At 32.8% G+C, this 22,443-nt stretch overlaps 1 protein-coding gene across 1 annotated transcript in view; it reads right to left on the bottom strand.

Annotated features, from left to right (window-relative positions):
• Positions 1-21,047, bottom strand: part of LOC130641478 (neurobeachin-like protein 2) — a 30,052-nt gene extending 9,005 nt beyond the window's left edge. Inside the window, exons 1-30 of the mRNA XM_057448290.1 lie at positions 20,253-21,047; positions 16,257-16,391; positions 15,390-15,445; positions 13,545-13,585; positions 12,958-13,034; positions 12,455-12,517; positions 12,282-12,368; positions 12,101-12,199; positions 11,386-11,498; positions 11,171-11,307; positions 10,324-10,430; positions 10,119-10,238; positions 9,482-9,612; positions 9,268-9,400; positions 8,904-9,017; positions 8,250-8,490; positions 7,945-8,051; positions 7,787-7,854; positions 6,774-6,810; positions 5,736-6,331; positions 4,560-5,119; positions 3,415-3,582; positions 2,664-3,010; positions 2,238-2,450; positions 1,883-2,090; positions 1,761-1,798; positions 1,387-1,648; positions 859-1,069; positions 505-774; positions 128-397 (exon numbers count right to left, since the gene is read on the bottom strand). Coding sequence (XP_057304273.1) covers positions 128-397; positions 505-774; positions 859-1,069; positions 1,387-1,648; positions 1,761-1,798; positions 1,883-2,090; positions 2,238-2,450; positions 2,664-3,010; positions 3,415-3,582; positions 4,560-5,119; positions 5,736-6,331; positions 6,774-6,810; positions 7,787-7,854; positions 7,945-8,051; positions 8,250-8,490; positions 8,904-9,017; positions 9,268-9,400; positions 9,482-9,612; positions 10,119-10,238; positions 10,324-10,430; positions 11,171-11,307; positions 11,386-11,498; positions 12,101-12,199; positions 12,282-12,368; positions 12,455-12,517; positions 12,958-13,034; positions 13,545-13,585; positions 15,390-15,445; positions 16,257-16,391; positions 20,253-20,261 — 5,018 coding nt within the window. The 5' untranslated portion in view covers positions 20,262-21,047. The remainder of the gene's footprint in view (positions 1-127; positions 398-504; positions 775-858; positions 1,070-1,386; positions 1,649-1,760; positions 1,799-1,882; positions 2,091-2,237; positions 2,451-2,663; positions 3,011-3,414; positions 3,583-4,559; positions 5,120-5,735; positions 6,332-6,773; positions 6,811-7,786; positions 7,855-7,944; positions 8,052-8,249; positions 8,491-8,903; positions 9,018-9,267; positions 9,401-9,481; positions 9,613-10,118; positions 10,239-10,323; positions 10,431-11,170; positions 11,308-11,385; positions 11,499-12,100; positions 12,200-12,281; positions 12,369-12,454; positions 12,518-12,957; positions 13,035-13,544; positions 13,586-15,389; positions 15,446-16,256; positions 16,392-20,252) is intronic.
• Between the last annotated feature and the right edge of the window lie 1,396 nt (positions 21,048-22,443).

Raw genomic sequence — 22,443 nt, forward strand, 5'->3', positions numbered from 1 at the left:
GTACTTCAAACCTCAAATGTGTTTTCTAATCAAATCAATTTGATTTGAAGAAACTAGTAGCAGGTTCCTATTAAATCAGTTTTAAAAGAATCCAATACCTCTTTTGTTTTACTACTTCACTACTCACCTCGCTTGTTCAGTTTCTTCTTCATCTTCTTCGTTGTTCGGAGAAACTAACTTCTCTTCATCATCACTAACAACGTTTTCTTCAGAATCTATCGAGAGCGGGAGACTGACAAGATTCTCTTCATTTCTCAGGACGTCAGGGGCGTTTGTTACGTCACGATTTCGAGCTGCATCAACGTGAGAATTGTATTTTAAATTTTCGGTAAGTTTTAATCTCATGCGGTAACGATTTTCAGTATTCGATAGTCTCCAGTGGACATCTGGATGTTTCCTAAATCATCACACACAATGAATAACTTGTTTTAAATAAATTTTTTTCACTTTTTTTTTCACAAATGTTTTGCCTGCCTGTCTAAATACTACCATAGCTAACCTTACCTGCAACCCCACGCACCCCTTTCGCTTTTCAAGAATCGTTTTTGGTAGGTCCATGATTTTTTAGTGAGGCCATTTCTCTGTCGACAAGTTCGCTTATAGTCATCAAGCTGTTTCAACTCTTCGTTACGTTTCTCATCGAAATCATAGTATATTGTTCGACTGAAATTATGAAGAGATTCCTCAAGTAGCATTTGTCTGTTTTGTGTTGCTGACGTCATTGCACTCAGGGAATCCATCCATAGTCTGTCAACAGACAATGGAGAATCTGAACTGCAAAAAACATTTTAACCATTAAATAAAAGACTAGAAAAAATAAAATATTACCAAAGAAATTAAAAAAAATAAACCACATACAAGTTATCATATTCAAACTTCATTGCAATTAATTTGAGAGCTTCAAGAAAATTTTGAAATTCATCATCTTTCATGTAGTCTACAAAATCTTTCTTAAACACGCTCGGCTTCATTGGTGGGAGATTCTGCAAATAACCTTCTTCAAAGAAGAACGCACCGAATTTTTCAAACCGTTGTAACAAAACTAGTAGAAGATTTTCATAACTGATACCTACAATAAAATTTCTAAATGTTAATCTGGAGTTGTGTATACTAAAATAAAAAGTTCATACAACATGTAACCTTCATTGCGGTTTCAATAAAAACAAGGAGGAAGGAGGGAGTAATTTTACTAAAAGATTGCATTACAATGCTATGGTGCAAGGTAAATAAAATCTTAAAGGAGCTGAAGATAAAATGAGAGGTAGCACGTTGTAATTTTTAAAAACAAGATCTTGATGTGAATAGAAGAAAGAGGAAACGCTGTTCTTGCCAGTAGTATAACACTAAAAATGGTAACATAAAAAAATTAAGTAGGTCTATGCATACCTAGCTTGTTGAACCATGTTATAACAGTATTTATGTGATATATTTGATAGCTGGCTTCTTCTTTTTGAACGACGACTCGTTTGTGCAGAAGTTGCACTAATTTGTAGTTTGCAGTTTCGACAAGATCTTTATTAGTTTGCATGCAGCATTGATACAAGATCCGTTCCACAATTTGTAACACTTCCACCCATTCACAACCTCCCTCAGTGCTATCATCCCATGCATTCATCGCATCCAGTAGTGTGAAAATGTTGTTTAGCAACTAGATAACAAAACAATTCATTGAAAAGTATCTTCAAATAGTATGTAATAAAACACGTAATTTCAATAACAAACAGTAAATTAGGTAACTCTAAGTAAAACAAAAGTCTTACCTTTGTGCTCCATTTTTGTGATTCTACTGCAGAAATTTCTAAACAGTACACGTATAATAAAAAAGCATAATTCTTTGTGTCCATAAAACTCTTAAAACTTGAAAAATCTATCTATTTCTAACCTGTGCTGCCCAAGAACACCTCAATAAGCTTTAAAATTTGTACAGCGTTTTGAGAATCAACTGCATACGGTTGCATTGACTCTGTCAATGCCTGCGCTGATGCTTCCAAACACATTTCATATAACTGGCGTTCAATTACCAAAACAGGTAAAAGAAATGTATTTCTTGAGGACATAAAATGAAGAGAACACAAGGGCTCTGATCGTTTCTACAAAATAAAAAATTGATTAGGGATGTATAACAGGTTCTGAAAAACATTTCTTCTGTGGTGTAATAAAACATGAAGAAATATCTGGCACATAAAAAGTAAAGTATGATTTTTTCATAAATAAAAGGTAGCTAGGTAGAAGCCTACCCTCCAGGTCGTAGTGTCTGACCCGTCTATACCACGCCACATAACTATATGAATTATTTCGATTACAACTTGAACAAGTTCAGCTTCCATAACATCCATATCAGTCGGTGAGTTGTTTTCTTTCAAAATAAGTTTCCAAATGGGTTCGTACCATCCCAACTCGTCTGCACAGTGGTGTGCACTTTGACTGGATAGCTTTAAAGAATGGCGAATCTATAACATAATCAAGATAAAATAGCTGGTGAATATAATCTTTGTAAATAACAACCGTTTTTAAGTTTCATAGTCGCAACAAATACATGTCAAATACATCGTTGTTTTCAGTTTTTCAGAACTGAAAATTCCTCTGAAGGATTTGAAAATTTCATAAATCTAAAATACTCTTTAGGCAGCCGAAGTTAAATACACACTATACAAAGCTGGCACCTTAATAGCAATTTCTAACTTGACTGGTCTCGGCAAAACATGTGAAACCCTCACAACAGATAAGACAATGGAGAAGTCTTTATAAATATCCGTTCTTGCTTCAGCACTCCGTTCAACAGAAATAGCAAGTTTCATCAGGTGGACAACAACATCTCGTGATATGTCTTGTTTGCACAAAAGCTCGCCAACAGATGGAAATAGATCTGGTTTGAGCATTAACTTCTTATGCAGCGCATCTGTAATGTTACCATGCTGTAACATGTGTTGTATTATTACCAAGATTTTAATGCGTGTTTTATTCGGTATGTCATATACAAGCCATCGATACAAAATGTATGAACAAGAATCTAAAAAATGCATTTCATAAGCTTAAGATCACAGTATGGTTATGCTACAAATAATATTCAAGACGATAGTTTATGAATAGTATATAAATAACAGGCATTATTTAGTTTCGATGCTTGACTTTTTAGAGTGAAAAACAATGCTCAAGTTTCAGGCTTGTTCAGAAAGATTTGGGTTTGTATACAACTAAAAGCACACATCATGTGTTTTAGGATTGTTTTAGATGTCCTACATTAGTCAATTTCTTACAAAGTTTGACATCGTGCAGGTGCTAATAAATGAGCCTATAGTGCAGGTGAGGACAAAGCAAGATGTGTGCTCCTTGACCAATTACTTTGTATCTCACATTGCAATATAAAAACCAAGAATTTATTTTTAAATTACCATTCCCTGCCAAAAACCTTACCAGCAAGCTGAGTTTCTAAAGCAGAATTAGCACCAGTCTTTAATATACTTTCCATAAAATCTAAGATTTCATCCAAATGCTCATGTTTGGAAACACTGGCCATGTAACTGATGATAAAGTCCATGTTGTTCTTTGTTGGCGTCAATTTAAGTAGATAAAAAATAAGTCCTAAAAACAATGATGAAAAATAATAAGACAATAAAAGAACTAAAAATACTAGTTAAAAGATCCAGTTTGGTGTATAGTAGAGACTGTGATTGGTAAATTGGTGTTTCAATACATTCGCTTGGCTATACCAGCATTCCCATTGCAAATAACATATAATTAAAACAGAATTCAAAGAAACCCATTTATAACTACTACTACTCACGCTACTACTTTTTAGCTCACGGAAATAAGAGTAATATATAATATTTTACTGAAAAAAGTAACTAAAAAAAAATAAAGAATGTATTTAGATCGTATCAAGGGCTATATCAAAATCAACGCCAATCATAAAAATATTTTGAACAGAAAAATAATTTGTTTAAAACTGACTATAGCAGATTTTGTTATGCTGAAATATCAAGTCTACTGGTTAATTCAAATTTACCATAATGGAATAAATTTTCGCGAGAATTAAATTTCGCTTTTGTCTCATATTTTTGTGCTTTTTTTCAAAATGCTTTAAATGACACTTCCAACATTTATGAAAATATGCACATATTCTTGACAATTTCGCCATTCGTAAAATTCATTGTTCAAAATCATGTTTTTAGCAAATTAACTATTTAATGAATGGCCATAAATTTGTGCTATGTGCTTTTTCTTTTATAACAATATTCTTTATAAAAATATCAACCTATAATTTCAGGTTAAAAGCAATAGGCCTAGTGTCAAGAAAAACAAAAAAAATGACCACACTGGTCAGAAGTTTGGTATCCTTAAAAAATGTGTAGGATATAAACATTAACGTGAAAATTATGAAATAGAGATTGCTTTTTGTGAAAATAAATTTTCATAATGTGAAATTTATTGAACCTATTCATTCGCGAAATCAAATTCTCGCGAAAGCTAAAAAAGTTAAAATTTCAAATCACGAAAGGTCGACATTACGTTCTTGTAAAAATTAATTCTTATGAAAATATATTCCATTAAATTAATACCTAACAAGGCATTGCGTAAATCTCTCTCTTCAGATTCTGTCAATTGTACCTTCTTCTTTGTCTGTAGTTCTTTATCACAATAACATTCTTCAATAACACGAATAAAATAATCAATCCCAAACAGAGAACTGAAATACAATGGTTCATTCTTAATATACGTATGCAATAATTGTGTATGTGCAATTTGTACGGATATGTCTGCATCACACCAAATTTTAAAATCAAATAAGATAAATTTATAAACTGCTTCTAACAATTCATCTTTAACACCAAGTAAACTTTCAACCAGTTGTGCTACAGAGTCAAGAAATCCAATGTTCATCAACCCTGGATCACATTCCTGCAATAACAGACCTATTACTTTTATGCCTTGTAGATCTAGTGTCATGTCCTGAATTTGTTTACGACTTCCTATCATGTATCGAATGAGTGAGATGAAGTGTGCAACACCATTCAAATCGTGATTGTCTTGTTTAGCCCAACACTTAAACGTTTCAGAACGAGTACGTGGTACTTTTGGATCAAGTAATGTCCATTCCAATGATATTGAGCTTTTCGAGCTAAAAAATAAAAGTTTAAAAGTGATTATTATAAAATGTGCACTGTAGTGACTGCTGAAAATTGAAAAAACAAAAAAACTTGCGAAGTTAAATTTTTGAGCAAAAAAAATCTTTTAGTAGTGGTGTATTTGCTCGTAAATTTGTTATTATTATGCAGACATGGATGGGGATTAATACCTGAGATAAATTAAGGGTGGAGAAAATATATTTCAACTAGAAGGATTGTAGAATTCCAATGAGCTAATATCCCGCTGATGCACTTTTTTGTAACAACAAGCAGCTCTAGTTATGCATTTGTTATTCATGAACTAAATGTCAGATAAGTTCTAACTTATTAAACTTCATTATCTCACCTCAATGAAAAATTATGTATTACTTTTTTTTGGGTTCTTAAATTCTGAAGACCAGAAATGAAAAAAAAGGTTTAAATCGTATTTTTTTCATTCTCATCTCATCACACAATAAATATATATTTATGCAGAAACAGAACTATGAAGAAGATAAAGAAAGGAGAGTTATATAATAATCTTTTTATTTAATATCTATATGTCATCTCCTTTTCATCTCATGGGCATTTATAAAAGCATTTAAAAATTCAAAGTAACGTTAGACACACCTTGGTGGCGGCGAACCAAGCAGAACAAAGCTTCCAGCCTTTTTCCTAATATTCTGGGATGAATTGCTATAAGATCTTTGAAAAGTATTTTTCGAGCCAGCATCGTTCACATCGTTTTCACTAGTGACTGCAACAGCACCAAGTTCATGATCAAGTTCGGATGTCCAATTCATTGGATCCACATGCAAGTTGATATCATGTCTTGGTGAATACAATACAGGGAGATCGGATAATACAGGCACTTTTTTACCATCTATTTCATCCAGTTCTTTCTCAATGTTTTTACCATTTATTAGCTCCTGATCATATGTGTCATTTAAACCCATTTGAAAGTCTACAGATGTTTGAGGATTTTTACTGGTATTGGCTTTATTGCACGGCACATTTGCAATTGGTTCCAGAGGTTCATTAGTCTCTACTGATTCCGATAAACTTCCTAGATGATCTCTATTGTTTGACACAGCATCAGGTGCGACAGCTTCATCAGCTAGGTCAAGAATACTATAGTCTGTTTTTGACTTTTTAACTGACTTAAAACATGTTTGTTCAAGTAATGGAAACAACACTGATAAACCACCAAGTGATTGAATGGATTCCTAAAGAGAATATTTCATTAGTTCAAATGCAAACATGACACCCGAATGCTATTTTTATATTTCACATCCTTTGCATCTTTTATTGCATTAGATATCAATACATAAATTACTGCACCTTGGTCGCTTATCAGAAACTTTAATTATTGGGTGGAGTGCTTCTTTTAAATGAGTGAATCAAGAAAACATAATTTTTGTAGATGAAGATATGCAATAAAAAAAAAGTTTTAAATGCGATCAATAATTTAACCTTATGATCCATTAATTTCCTCACTATATTTGCATTAGAAGTTTGTACTTGTCTTTTAACTTTATTTACAGAAAGTGCATAATTGGGCCATTTACGATGAATTTGATATTGATAGATAATTCACAGTATATTTACACGAGATATGACAATGAAGTTTTTTATATTAGGAAAATGTTACAAACAGTAACAACATACCTGGATACTCCATACGTGATATATGGTACCTCTTAAACTGAAAAAAAAAATATGAATTTCTTAAAACACACAAGTAAAATCAAAAGCTTCATCTTTTTGTAAAAAGATTTTGTAAAAAAATGAATTGTTACAGGCTTTTTTCATAAGAAAAGTATTTTGAATTATACACAAAGATCAATGACGCCAATTTTGCAACATATATTCTCCCTCCACTTGCACAATTTTGAAAAATCATTTCTCCAAGGTCTTCTGTCAATAAACTTATGGAATTTTACATTGCAAAATGGATAAGTGCAAAAAAGCTAAATAAACAGGGTTCGAATTAGAAAAGTAAAGTCAGTTCGCAAAAATTTTGGCACTCTGTAATGAAGTAAACCACTATCTAGATGTGGCCTGGGAACACCGTAGATCAATTGCCATTGGCTTGTTCATTAGTACCTACTTGTTTTTCGACGAGAATTTGTATTTTTTGTGACCTGCTGTAAGAAAATATTCAAAATGTAATCATTGTTTCAGAGGTTTTTAACCAGTTTTTGTAAACATTACAACGCAAGTTAAATACAGTATACTGATTAAAGTTGTTTTCACAAAAAATATGTTTGTTTTAAACATGAGTCTTTTAGTAAAATACTGTTTACAGTACTGTCCAGATGTAAGCGTGCGCGTACGTTCAACTTGCAAAAATAATTGCTTTCATTCAAAAACACAATAAGATAGCAAGTTCCTTTCAAATCACACGAAAAATGTGATCTAAAAAATCATTTCTATCGCCGGTTAAAAATATCCAGCTCGCAATTTTTTCATTTTCTTCGCAAAGTGATTCGCAAAATTGGCATTTCGATTCAAATTTTACCCCTTTAAAGAGTAGGCATAAATTACAATATTACATCATACACAAATCTATGCCACATTGAAATGGTTGGAAGTACTTTATAATCAACCTATTCCATGTTACTTTAAAAAAACCTACTTAAAAAGACAAAGATTTCTCACATATTATTTGACTCACTCACTTTTTTGGGGTTACAATCTTATCTTTGTGAGCTGTACTCAAATCCATAATTTCATCCTCCACAGATGCCTGAAAAATAAAGTTGCATTTTTTAAAATTTACACACATTTACAGTTATAAATTGATGTATCACCAGACCAGACCAGCAGCAAATATTACCTTGGCATTAAAGTAAAATACAACACTTGATAACAGACCAGCTGTATCAGTAACTGGTGATTCCACCAGAACATCTTTGGAAGTAAATAAATGTGAATTATTGGGTCCTAATAAAATAAAAGAACATACTACTAGAGTGCACAAACACAAATACTTACTAAAAGAAGTAGTTCCAGTAATTATTCAATGGTACTGACTTTAAATAACTTTAAAATCTTATGCAACTTAAACATTTCAAAGCATATAAAGACATTTTTTAGAGCTATACGTATTAAAAAAAGAAGATTCAATGTAATTTGTATTACCAGATAATGCTATTTCCCTGACTTTATCTGTTGACAATGACTCGTTAAATAAGATAAATGAGGACAACTGTCCCTTTAAGCTTGAAGGTATTCCCCATGTTTGATTCTGCTGACCAGTAACAATGCAGTCTGGGAAAACAATATCTTTCATAACTCTTGTTGGACTAGAAGGTGGATGTATTTCTGAATTAAACCTGGAGTCTGACTTGACACCATAACCAATGTAAGAATGAGTGATTTCCTAAACAAGGGAAAAGTCTTTTTTTCTTTTTATCTTGTTTGTTACTAAGTGAAACATCTTTATTTGTTTGAATTCCTTAATAGGCATTTTTAAAATCCATCAGTATTACTAATCAGGCCTTTTTAATCTCCAATTGGGAAAATCAACTTTAAGTAGGAGCAAATTTTTTCCAAACTGAATCAAACATTCCTTTAAACATATTAAAATATGACTTCTAGACATGTGTTTTGGCCAACACATTATCAAGTTTAGTAATTACCATTATTACCTATAGAAATGGGTAAACTATGGGTAATATTGATGTATACATTGGAAACGCAGAATCCATAGTGCAGGACACAGGAAAGAATGAATGGATAACAGAAAGAAAACCATAATTAAAATATAAAGCTAACTTTAAAATCAAATGATACCTTATTCAATGTAGGAAATTGTAATGGAGCAAAATGTATTTCCTGCCCATCAACATATACAGCTACTGTTGCCTTGCCTAAGAGTTTCTTTGTGTAAACAATTGACAAACCATGCTAAAAACAAAAACAACAACTCGAACATGACTTTGATGAAACTGATCAGGTAATAACCATAAAAGAAATCTTCAGTTAGATTTTTTAAGCAAATTAAATAATCTCTCAACAGACAGAAAGTAAGCCAAATGTACCAAGAAATGTTACAAATTCAGGTTAATCTTTCGAAGGTAAAAGTAACAAAAACACCATACAAAAGAAAGTAGATATTTTAAAAACCTTGAAAACCAAAAATTTAAAAATAACTTGCCCATTCCTGATCATTAAATGGAGACGATGTCACAGTTGTTGTCAAATATTCTTTTTTAGTATGTGAAGCCAGTACAAGAAAGCCATCTTCAGTAAAAAATGCCTCAAAGCCTTCACCACGTGCATTCAGAAAGCTAAATCAACAGAATAAGAAGACGAAGTCTCGATTCACAAAAACATCCTTTATGTCTTTAACCTCAAATAAAATTTCTTACCAAAATAACATATGCCTCACTTTACATTGTCTAACATCAACTGCATTTGGTAGCGTAAAATCCAGACAAATCCATGTGTGTACTGTTATACCTTTACCATTCCATCGTTCAATCGTAGGGGACTTAATATACTGAAAGAGTAAAATTATGAGATTACAATTATGTTAATTAAAAATGAAAAGTGAAAGTATAAGAACTTCTGGTACAAATGCTGATAATGTCTGTAAATGCCAGAATATATATATATAAAAACTTTTGGTTCACACAAAATGTTTACTTACATTTGCAACAAGAAAACAGTTACACTGAGTTTTATTTTGTTGTTACTAATAAAAATTAAATATTCTTGTCAAAGTGTAATCAACATGCGCTAAGAAACCAAAATATAAACAGATGTCAGAATTGTTGCGCTAACAAGTTCCTCATGTGATGACAAGATGACAGACTTTCACATCAAGTTTGTACGGTTAATAACAGTTGAAATTAATAATGAAGTTTTATATCTGTGTAAACAAAAATAGTTGTGTGTAAATCAAATACTTGATATCAAATACAAAATATAGTGTGTTGAACGCCCGCAATATCATATATTGTTAAACAATCTTTTTGTACAAAATTTAGCAATTGATCTACTTACAGAAGCTCGATATATATTGTAGAAGTCAATAAAGTATTGCGGCTGATATTGACTATGATGCTGTGCATTCTGTGACGCCATCCTTTCGAGGGATTGAACCAATCGATTGCCATGGCTAAACTGTAATAATACACACGCAAAAATTATATAACATCATAAACTTAAGAACAATGTGGCTAAGTCAATAATGTAAATTGAATTCTACCTTTTTCTTGTCATCACTTTCCTTCTGAAACAAACTGATCAGAAGTTTCAACTCCTCAGAAGAAATAGATAAACAACCAAGTATCTCCATTGTGCTGATTAAACAATCTTAAAATTAATAATAGTTAGACTGTCAGATGACATGAAGCAAGAGAAGGATGACTATATTTGATGGAAAATAATCCAGGAAACTGGTTTTGCATTAATTCAATTTCGCAGTTGGAAAAATGTGTATAAATTACAGAAATTTAATTGCCAAATGCATAATTTAGGAAATTTTGTGCAATTTTTAATTTTGCATATACACAAAGCAGCTAAACATACATGACTATATATAAGTAAAAATTAAAAGTCCACTTTTCAAAAATTTTACTTTAATTTAATTGGAGAGCCATTTAATTTTTTTAACATGGATAATTTGTAAGATAAAGCCAAGATGGCTTTCACTTTGTTGCAACTAATTCAGGCCTAGCCAGGAGTGCTTTAGCCCACCATTTTTTTCTTAGTGGTCTTTATTAATTGATTTGATTTTTACGAAAAGGAAAAGGTTTTTTGCACTATTATAGCTTGTATTGATTGAATTCATCTATAATTTAATTACAGTATAGTTTTTGTACCATCATCGTTTTTTGAACTTATTAACAGACATTACACATCTTTTAATTACAAAGCACAAACTTTTTTGTTAAGCCTTTTCACTTTAAAAATTAGTCCACCAGGCCTTTAATTAATTCCTGAAGTGAAGCTACTGAGACATGAATACTATATGTATATACACAATAAATAGCAAGGTTCTCCTTTTTTATGACCAATGAGGTAATAATAGCATTAAATTGTAAAAAAAGTACCTTTATTACTACTTGGTATAATTTCACCCTTATGTTCAAGAAGTTCAAGAAGAGTTGATATAAGTTTTAAGCTGCAGCAGATCAGACGATTCTGTAAGTTTGTAGCACACATCACTCGGATGGTTTCACAAATTTTTCTAAAGTAAAAATACAACATTTATATCAACAATATTATAAATTGTCACTAAAAAAGGCAGAGAATAAAATGCTTATACCTCTGGCCAATATCATCAAAATGAGGAATCAACATTATAATAACAACAACCAGTTCATGAAGTGTTATAACTCTCTGACTAATTTCTGTGTCCTTGTTATTAGATACTGTGAGCTAAAAAATAATATTTAAATTGTGCTTGTATAAATCAACCGTAGAACCAAAAATTGTACGGAGTTATTTTATAATCACTGTCGCAGAACATGAAACCTTCTTCAAATCGGAGGTTGGCAATTCCCTCCCCCTACCATAAATGTATCCATACACACTTTCATTCAATCAATCAAAACTATTTATAGATAGAAAGTTTTTTTTAGTTCAGTTGAGACATTTGTTGTTGTTTTTTAATCAGACAGAAAAAAAAATTTCTATATCTTTAAACAAAAAAGCTAAATTAAGACAAACAAAAAACGAAAAAATTTATGGTTACATTGTACATTAAATCAGCAATTATGATGTGCATATTAAACCATAACATACATTTCAAGAAATTAACAATATATGTTGCTGTACTCTAACTTTATATAAGTAGGTTATATACATAAAAACAATTTTTGGATGTACATGCATACATGCAGAGATATTTTTAACTCCTGACAATAAACAACTTTCATTTCACTGACTTATGTTTTTAGAGGAACCTTACAATTTTAATAACACGAATAAATACAACAAACCTGTATTATATATTAAAAAAATAAATTAGAATGACAAACCAGTTCCAGTAGTGAGTTAGCAACTTCTTCATTCATATTTTGGTGCAACGATAGACATGTTCTTAGTCTTGCAACACCTAAATTTTCATTAAACGCTTTCTGAAAAAAAGAAAAAGCAACAACATTTACATCTTCTGGGTTACATCTGAATTACTGTTCATTTTGCAAAATTTCAACATACCTTCACATATGCATTGCTGTCTAGTATTGTTGCTAGAAGTGTCACACAGGATGATACCTTCTTGTTGCTGATGGAGATGTTTGGTGTCTACACAAAAACATAATTTAGGATAAATTGACATCATATGTAATGCTGTATATTATATTACTCTGGTGTTGTTTATAAATAAATACCTGTATCTTCAACATTGATTCAACTGTTTTGAAGATGTTTATAGTTTCACTAACCAATTCGTTCTAAATTAAAACGTTCGTAAACCACATTATCTAATGATATCAAAACATGATTTTTAACTTATTCAAGGATTAATTACAATGCTCAAAGTAGCACTGTTTCAATCACATCAAAAAAAATCCTCTATTCTTGTTCCGTTCAAGGAATTATGAGCATAAAATGTGATTATTCCTCTCTTATTTCCTTTTGAGTTTTCCTAAATAAACTATTATATATTTGTATTTTATTGTCAAAGAAAAGTAAGGTTAATATAAGCAGTTTGCAATTTGCAAATAAAAATTTGTATTTGTCAATCTATTACATAAAAGATATGTTAAATTAACAAATACAAAATTGTACAGTTTCTTTCAGGCTGGGATAATTGGTTATTACTGTATTAGTTATTGTATTAACTTATGTCGAATTATTATAAATGCATAATGTTTCATGATATATTACTTACTGTAATAATTTCTTTCCACTTCCCATATTTTACTTTTACACTGGGCTCATTACCTTTTATCAACTTGCAAAGTGCCACTAGAAACAGGAAAATCATTTACACGACTAGGAAGAAATAGCATTTGCATGAACCATTTGCTGTTCAACCCAAATTATTTAAACAGTCAACGACCGACAAAAAAATTTGCTTCTTCTACAAGCAAAGTAACGTTTTTATAAACGAAAAAACTTGTTAAGTTTTTTTTTTTATAAAAGTTTGGAAAATTGAAGCTATTCTATTAACAGGCTCTTAAAACAGAGAATCAAAAAACAGAAGTTCAAAAAATCTAGGGTAAAAAAAAAGAGTTCCTAAGTTAAATTCAAGGGAAAACAAAAGTAGTTTAAAAATCGGTGTTTAGAAAATCAGGGTAGAACTAGAACTTTATATGTAGATGCAGCAAGAACTTTGATCAACATCCTATATGCTCTTAATATTGATATCAATTTATTAAATTTAAGGTATTCTTTTTGTTTTAGAATTTTTATTAAAAGGTTTTCCTAATGTTGGTTCAGGGTTTAGTTAAAAAAGATTGTATATACATGACTTACAACATATTTTACACTGAATAGGTAGGGATTCTCCAGTTGGACTAAAAAGAATTTAAATTATTAAAAATGTTTTTTATATATCTCTATAATAATACGCCAGCTCCGTCTGTCTGTCTGTGACTTTTGCAGAGTGGATTATATTCTTCACTATTTTCTTTGAGAAAATCTTTAAAACATAGCCCAAAAATTGTTCTTTAATTTACGAAACTTCAACGTTAAAATAATAACGGAATGTACATTAAATTAATGAAGCCATTACAGTGCACCTAAAACTTTGAGGCCAAATGACTTGGAAACGAGGTGGTGACGTCAATGATTTTTCACCGCGTGGGTAACTAGGGACCACCTAGGACTAATTTGGGTAATATTGGAATGGACAGGTTAATGATGTCATCGAAAAACCTTCAAACCCTGATATCTCTGCAACCGTTTGTCAAAAGTACATGATCCTATACATTTTCTTGATCAGTGTTTTAAGATCTATGTTGAAGGCAACAGGTAAAATTTCTAAAAATGAATTTTTAGGTTTTGACAGGCCATTGCTGACGTCAGCAAAAATTAAACCCTTATATCTCATTAACCACTCATCAAAAGCACATGATCACATTTTCTAGATCAGCGTTTTAACCTCTGCACACAGTACAGGCAACAATAAACTAAATTTCGCCAAAATTGTTTGTAATTTCACTGCTGACGTTACCAAAAAATCTAAAGCAACCTACAGTACTGTGAAAAGGTTTGTTAACATCGTGTTTGTGTAACGAGCGTGGTGCACACGAACCACGATAAAATCGTGGTCTTTATGTATAACAAACAGTCAAACATTCTACCGCGGCCACCACGCTAATATTATTATCTCCACGAAAGATCGTGTGTCCCACGATTATTTTCGGGAGCTTTTATAGCCAGTATAATTTAATTTTTTTTCTTTTCAAAAAAGTCTTTCATTAAAGTTACTTCGTTTGTTTCAGGTGTTATCAAGTTAAAAAAGCATATTCGAAGTTTTTGCTTGGTATATACTTTTTCGTCATGCACACGATCGTATTTTTACGAAATGCCATTTGTCTAGAAAAGTTAAAATTGTCTGGGCCAATAGAAATGTTTTTTTAGATTGCATTTTAAAAGTTTAAAAACGAAAAGCAGCGATAGAAATGTTTTTTTAGATTGCATTTTAAAAGTTTAAAAACGAATAGCGGCAATAGAAATGTTTTTTAAGATTGCATTTTAAAGTTTAAAAACGAATAGCGGCGATAGAAATGTTTTTTAAGATTGCATTTTAAAGTTTAAAAACGAATAGCGGCGATAGAAATGTTTTTTAAGATCGCATTTTAAAAGTTTATAAACGAAAAGCGGCGATAGAAATGTCTTTTAAGATCGTATTTTAAAAATTTTAAAGACAAAAAGTGGCAATAGAAATGTTTTTTTACATTGCATTTTGATTTACGAACGATTAAAATCTATTATGTAGCTAGCTTTAAGACAACGAATTAAAACAACAAGTGTTAATTTATTTTTTTGCAGTCGGTTTTTGATTTAATTGATAAACCAATACAGTCTTTGTTGTTTTACAATAGAAGTTATCTATCGTGGACACCAGGATGTAATGTTTAATTTTTTTCGTGTAGTCCACGAAACATGATCGTGAGGACCACGATTGTTAAAAAAATATGCATTGTGGGCTATCGTGGTTCGTGCGTAACATGAAATAAACACAAATCACGATGTTAACAAACCTTTTCACAGTACTGTAATTTTTCATTGTCCTTCTGCCTAAGTGGATTTCTCCTTATCGACTAGTATATATATATATATATAAGAACAAAATATCAACAAAAGAAGTGTTACCGAATTACTAACAGTCCAACTGCAAAGGACAGAATACCCATGTGGTCACTCAGTTCCTATAAACATTAAAGTAATTAGATTCAGTATTACATAAAATTTCAACAGTTAATAGATAGGTTACGCTCTGACTGTTGTAACTGTTTATGAGCAAGTATGGGACGGGTTAGTCTCCTGAAGTTAGTACACCTTTGCAGGTGAAAAAAGATTTGTTTAACTAGGACTCGATAAGTTGAGACCATTTGCTAAGTTTAGTGCAATTCCCTATAAGCATAAAAATTCACTTAAGCAGAACATTCACATTTAAAAGTAGGACAGATTTACTTGCGCCCTTGGCAGGCCCACTTAATGGGAGTATATGGTATGACGTATTAGCAGCCTTTATCAAGTTGAATGTAAGATTATCAGTTACTTATCTACTTATTTTTTACCTATGGCCATAAAAAGTTTATAATCAAGATTTACGGATTATTTCAGGTAAAATCCTTTTGTAAAGCAACATACTAATTCAGTGTCTACATATAAATGTCTAGGAATTATTCTGTTTGTAAATATTGTAGAAATTTTGTAATCTTTAATTAAAGATAAAAAAAAAATCAATATTGTACTAGTGAAAAAGAGGTTTATAATCTTTATTTCCTGCTTTTATTTTGACACAAACCACACACACTGAGTTACAGACTATAAAAGTTAGTGATGGTGCAGCATTTAGGCTATAAATTTTTTTTAAAAATGTTATCCCCAAAAATGGACACAAATACAATTTTTTTTATTTCATATTGAAATGTAAATGGCAAGATTTTTTAAAAAAGAGAATAATATTTGGTTGTCATAAAAAGCAACTGAACTATAGAAAACTTATTTACTTACCACTTTTGCAAACAATTTTACAAAGCATTCTAATGCAACATCTTGATCTTCTTCACTGAGGCCACCATCATCAAATTTGTTTACAATCTTTGATAAAACTGCCAATGTTTCCCCAACAACAGCAGTGACATCATCCTAGTTATACAGAATTTCAAAACTCCTTCAAAAACAAAAATGTCAAGACTCAATTATGCAACATAAAGAATTGTGATACGAAAACATAGGAATGGAAAAAGGGCATGTTTACATTTGCTTTTTAATGGATTTTTTTATGCAACTTTGTAATGATTTGTGTTTTATCAACAACTTATAAGTCCTTCCTGCTTGCCTGTAAAATATTGGTACTGCAAAAGTAATTAAAAGAAATTCCTGTAAAGAAACAGAATGGAATGATGGAATGAAAATAAACCTTTTATAACAATGAAAAAAGCATTTTTACTGCAATATTACAAATAAAAATTGTAACATTTTTCTACTTTATATCAATACTAAAAAAGAAACACTTTTTTGTAGGGTATTTTAATCACATGCAAAGCAAGTCTAAGTGGCCTGTAGATCAGAGGCAGGGTAAATGGCAGATGCAAACAGTGGTGCTTAATATAGAGACTTATTTTATTTGTTGTGAAGCATTATGAGAAAAAGCAGCTTGAATTCAGATAGCTCAAAACTTTCATAATAATTTACCAATTTCAACCTTTCACAATCAAGAACAAAAAAGTGACACAATTTAAGTTCTGGCAACTCATTGAATTGTCTTTATTACAAATGACTAACTTTTACTTAATTTATTAGATAACACTAGGTTGAGGATGGCTAGTGTAAATGTTGGTACTCTGAGAGGTAGAGCAGGTGAAGTAGTTGAAATGTTAGAACGTAGATCTGTTGATATGTGTTGTGTTCAGGAAGTTAGGTGGAGAGGAGCTTCAGTGAGATTTGTGGAAGGTAGGAGGGCAAGGTATAAGCTTTTTTGGATTGGTAATAGTGATGGATATGGAGGAGTTGGCATATTCGATGCAGAGAAGTGGGTAGAAAAAGTAATAGATGTTATGCGTGTTAATAGTCGTATTATAGTGATAAAGTTTTTGATAGGTATTAGGATTGTCACTTTTCTGTCAGTTTATGCTCCACAGTGTGGACTCAGTGAGGAAGATAAAGATAAGTTTTATGATGAGTTAATAGCAGTCACATCAAAGTTTGGAGACACTGAACTTGTCATGGTGGGCGGTGACTTTAATGGTCATGTTGGGAAGTCATCTGAAGGTTATAGAGGTGTGCATGGAGGCTATGAATTTGGGAGCAGAAATAAGGAAGGGGAGAGATTGCTTGAGTTTGGAATGGCAACGGACATGGTGGTTTGCAACACATCATTCAGTAAGAGACAGAGTAGGCTGATAACATATGAGTCAGGTGGTTGTAAGACACAGATAGATTACTTTTTGGTTAGAAAGTCAGACAAGAAAGTGGTGAAGGACGTGAAAGTTATATCGGGGGAAGAGTGTGTTTCCCAGCATAGGTTGCTGGTTTGTGATATTATCTTGAAGAGTGTCAAAGAAGCCAAGGGAAAGTACAGGCCCCGTCGAAAAGTCTGGAAGCTGAAGGAAGAGATTGTAGCAAGACAATTTAGTGCAAAAGTTCAGCAGTTAGCCTACAATAGTCAATGTAATAGTGACAATGTTGAAAGTACTTGGACTACTTTGAAGAATTGTCTTCTAGAAGCTTCTGATGATACCTGTGGGTGGACGAAAGGACCAGCTAGACATAGACAGACCTGGTGGTGGAATAATGAGGTTGATCAGTGTATAAAGGAAAAGAGGAAACTTTGGAAAGAGTGGAAGTCAGGTGGTAGTAAAAATATTTACTTAGAAGCTAAGCGTCGGGCTCGTACAGCAGTGTATAAGGCAAAATCAGAAGCAGAGAGAAACAGATTTGCAGATGTGTTAAGAAGGGAAGACCAGCGCAATGAGGTATTCAAGATAGCAAAGCAAATGAAGAAGACTAATCAAGATATTGTAGGTGAGAAGTGTATACGTAATGATGAAGGTGTTTTGGCTAGCACAGAGGAGGAGAAAAGGGTAGCTTGGAAGGTAACACTGAGTTTGATTGGGACGAGGATAATTTGTCTGATGATGATGTCGTAGAAGGGCCAGCTATGCAGATCAAGACAGAATGGGTAGTGGAGGCTATTAGGAAAATGAAGATTGGCAAGGCTGCAGGAGTATCAGGTATTGTTGCAGAGATGGTAAAAGCATCTGGATATATTGGAGTTGAGCTTATTACAAGTCTTGCTAACCAGATTATAAAGGATGGTGCTATTCCGAGTGAGTGGCGGTCGAGTGTAATAGTGAATTGTTTCAAGGGCAAGGGTGATGCATTAGAAAGGGGTAACTATAGAGGTTTGAAGTTGGTTGATCAAGTAATGAAAGTTATTGAAAGAGTGATTGATAAGTTACTTAGAGAAAGAATTGATATAGATAAGATGCAATTTGGTTTTATTCCAGGGCGTGGCACTACAGATGCAATATTTTTACTCAGACAGCTTCAGGAAAAGTATTTAGGAAAGAGAAAGAATCTCTATTTTGCCTTTGTAGATTTAGAGAAAGCTTTTGATAGAGTGCCACGTAAAGTTATTTGGTGGGCTATGAGAAAATTAGGTGTGGATGAGTGGCTAGTTACGATGTTTCAGTCTATGTACAGCAATGCTAGAAGTCGTGTCAGGATTAACGATTCACTTAGTGATGAATTTAGTGTAAATGTTGGTGTACATCAGGGTTCTGTACTTAGTCCTTTGTTGTTTATTCTAGTCTTAGAAGCGCTGTCGATGGAGTTCAGAACAGGTTGTCCATGGGAGTTATTGTATGCAGATGATTTGGTTCTCATAGCAGAGTCGATGGAAGAATTAGTTGAAAAGTTTGAGAAGTGGAAGAAAGGACTAGAAGAGAAAGGGCTGAAGGTAAACACAGCAAAGTCTAAAGTCATGATAAGTAGCATTGCAGCCAAGTGTGACCTTGTAGTTGGAAAGTGGCCTTGTGGAGTTTGCAGGGGTTGGTAGTAACTCAATTTTTTGTTAGACTTGCAAGCATTGGGTACATAAGAAGTGCAGTAGTATTAGTGGTTAAGAGCTGGCATACAGTTTGTATGCAAGCGTTGCAAAGGTGAGATTATAGAGAATGAAGTATTTCCAGCTTTAATGATGTACAACAGTGGCTCATTAGAGATAGTTAAGAACTTCTGTTACTTTGGTGATATGTTGGGCAGTGAAGGGGGTGTTGGAAGAAGTGTTACTTGCAGGATAGGTTCTGCTTGGAAAAAGTTTAGAGAGTTACTTCCTTTATTGACTAGCAGAGTCCTGTCAATTGAGGTAAAAGGTAGGTTGTATGAGGCCTGTGTAAGAAGTGTTATGTTGTACGGTAGTGAGACATGGGCAGTGAAGCAGGAAGATCTTGACCGTTTAGAAAGGAATAATATGAGAATGGTTAGGTGGATGTGTAATGCCAGTCTGAGAGACAGAAAGAGTTCAGATGAGCTAAGAAGCAGGCTAAGTCTCCGTAGAATTAAAGATGTTATCCAGATAAGAAGATTGAATTGGCTGGGGCACTTGGAAAGAATGGAGGAGGATAATTGGGTAAGAAAGTGTAGAGACTTGATAGTTCCTGGGGTAAAGCCCAGAGGCAGACCAAGAAAGACTTGGCAGGAGGTTATAAGGACAGACTTGATAGAGAGGAAGTTGAGTTTAGATCTAACACAGTCTAGATCAGAATGGAAGAGGGTCATTAATATACCCCGTCCAACCCATGCTAGCATGGAAAACGGACGTTAAGCCGAAAATGATGATGATGATGACAAATGACTGTTAGAATAGCAAACGACTCAGTGGTTAATCTATTCATGCTTTCTTTAGCAAAGAAGTAATAATTAGTAACATTTGCATATTCACTGTGTATGGAATATATAATCCTAACAAACTTTAATGCACAGTAGTTAACAAAGTTTTCATACCTTTGCCATTTCTCTTTTAGTTTGCACTTTCAGGTTTTATTATTTTTTCCATTTCAAATCTATGCCAAAAAGAAAAATATCTTAAGAATATTTACAATGATTTTTTTCCACTTCTTTTTGCTTTTATAGCAACAGTTGACAGAAACAACAGTTTTGAAAACACTTCTCTAAATATTTTATTTGTTTACAATATATTTTTCCATTTATATTGTTTGCTAACCGTTATGATTAAAAATAGTGCTTAATATATATTTTATGCTGTTCTGTAAAAACTACCTGAAGCATGGGCATGATTTCTGCTTCAAGGTTAGCCACTAGCTAGCTAGCTAGCAAAAGAGCTCTAACAGCCTAGCTAGAGCTGCTATTGTTGAGGGTTTCTCAAAACTTGTTACTCTAGCTAGCTAGAACAGTCACGAAAAGTCAGTGTCAAATAAATAATATATGTAAAAAGTAAAAAAAAAGTTAAAAAAATGAGATCTATTCCCTAGCTAGCTAGACTTCCTTCTGCATGATGGTTATCGTTATCCATAGACAAGACAGGGGAAAACAGAACAAATTTGTTTAAAACTGATGATTTCAGCAAAAATTCTCACATCGGCACGACCTGTTTACATCACAGAAGGTCAAGTATCGTGTACGATGGAGTACCGACCTTGACGACATAAAATGTAAATGACTTTAGCTTGTACAAATTTATAACATTAAAATGGCGCGTCAGCTACAGTGAATTTACCTTATCGTGTGTGAAGGTTCATCAGTTCTGGGGTGTGTGTACCCTTAAATGTCAATTACATCAAGGAAGAAACGCAAATGTTCTAGCCTTTTTAAAGCAAAGTATTTGTTGTGTGTCTATTTATTGTTTTCATTGAAAGAGGCTGACAGCTATAATGTAATGTAAGATAAAAAGCACATCGCATCCACACCCCCCCCCCATCTGAAATTTTAGCTAGCTAGCTATAGCTATCATAGGAGTTATTACTTAAATAAACATGTATCTTCTTTAAACGCGATTGTTGCAGCACACATAACTGAGAGATACTAGTAGGAAAAGAATTAAATGTCTTGTAGCTAGTTGTCAGAACTTTAACAAAAATGACCAACATATTTGAATAACGCATTAAAATTTATACAAGCATGCAAAGTTTATAGCTACACTAAGTACAATTGCCTCTATTAGTAGCCAAACGTTTAATGTTCTGTAAAGAAATGGCCATGCAAATCATATATATCAACTGTAGTGAAAATGTTTCACTGGCGGCAGTTAATATAATAATAGATTAGTGGTTATAGCTCTCGTACTCTGTGCGAAAGACCGGGGTTTAATTCCTCTTGATGGCGACTCAACATGGGCGGTGAATGTTACCATAGCCTCGGGTTAACCCAAGCCATGTGAGGGAAATTGGAGAGATGGCTCCATGTATGGGCCGTTGTATGTTGCTGGGAGTTATCTAGTAGAGTGCGGGCCCTAATTGGGTATGCATAGCTCAAAACGAGCATTAAATACTCTAGTACTCTCCATCTAACCCATGGCCCCTCCTGGGAATAATAGACAGGGTATATCCTTCGATATTACTGGGCTAGCCATGTAAAATATACACATCTATCCATCCATCCATCCATCAATCCATCTAGTTAAACACAAAGAGGCTAGTTATACAGTTACTCTTGTGCCTTAAATATAAACCATTCAGGAAAAACATTTAGATGTGCTGTTACACAGCGTAACTATGCTGTGTTAAATTTTCAATACTAATATATATATGGCTTTTATTCCGTGGTTGCATTTGGTTTTGTATTTTAATAAAAAAAAGTAACTTAAAATTTAGCTTTGTCGATAAAACAATGTTTGTTTAACACATGGTTTAATAAAATAGCACGCTTACAGTCAAGATATAGTTTAACTTACCCGTGAATATCATTATCATCATTATTGTCGGATAAATGTCTGTGTTCCATGCTAGCATTACAGTCTTTTTCAGGAATATTTGAGTAGGTGTGCGATGATTCGTACGTGTAAATCAAGTAACGCGTGCAATGTTAAGCACACATGCAAAAAATGTTACGCATACGACACGGGCGCCAAGGTTATTTTTTGTTGCGCATTCATTTTGCAGTAGAAAAGTTGGGGACGTTTTAAATAGTGAACCCCAAACACGATGATCGAGCGTCTACTGGTATAGCGACTCTCTCA

The sequence above is a fragment of the Hydractinia symbiolongicarpus genome, chromosome 4 (assembly GCF_029227915.1).
Source record: "Hydractinia symbiolongicarpus strain clone_291-10 chromosome 4, HSymV2.1, whole genome shotgun sequence".
Lineage (NCBI taxonomy): Eukaryota > Metazoa > Cnidaria > Hydrozoa > Anthoathecata > Hydractiniidae > Hydractinia > Hydractinia symbiolongicarpus.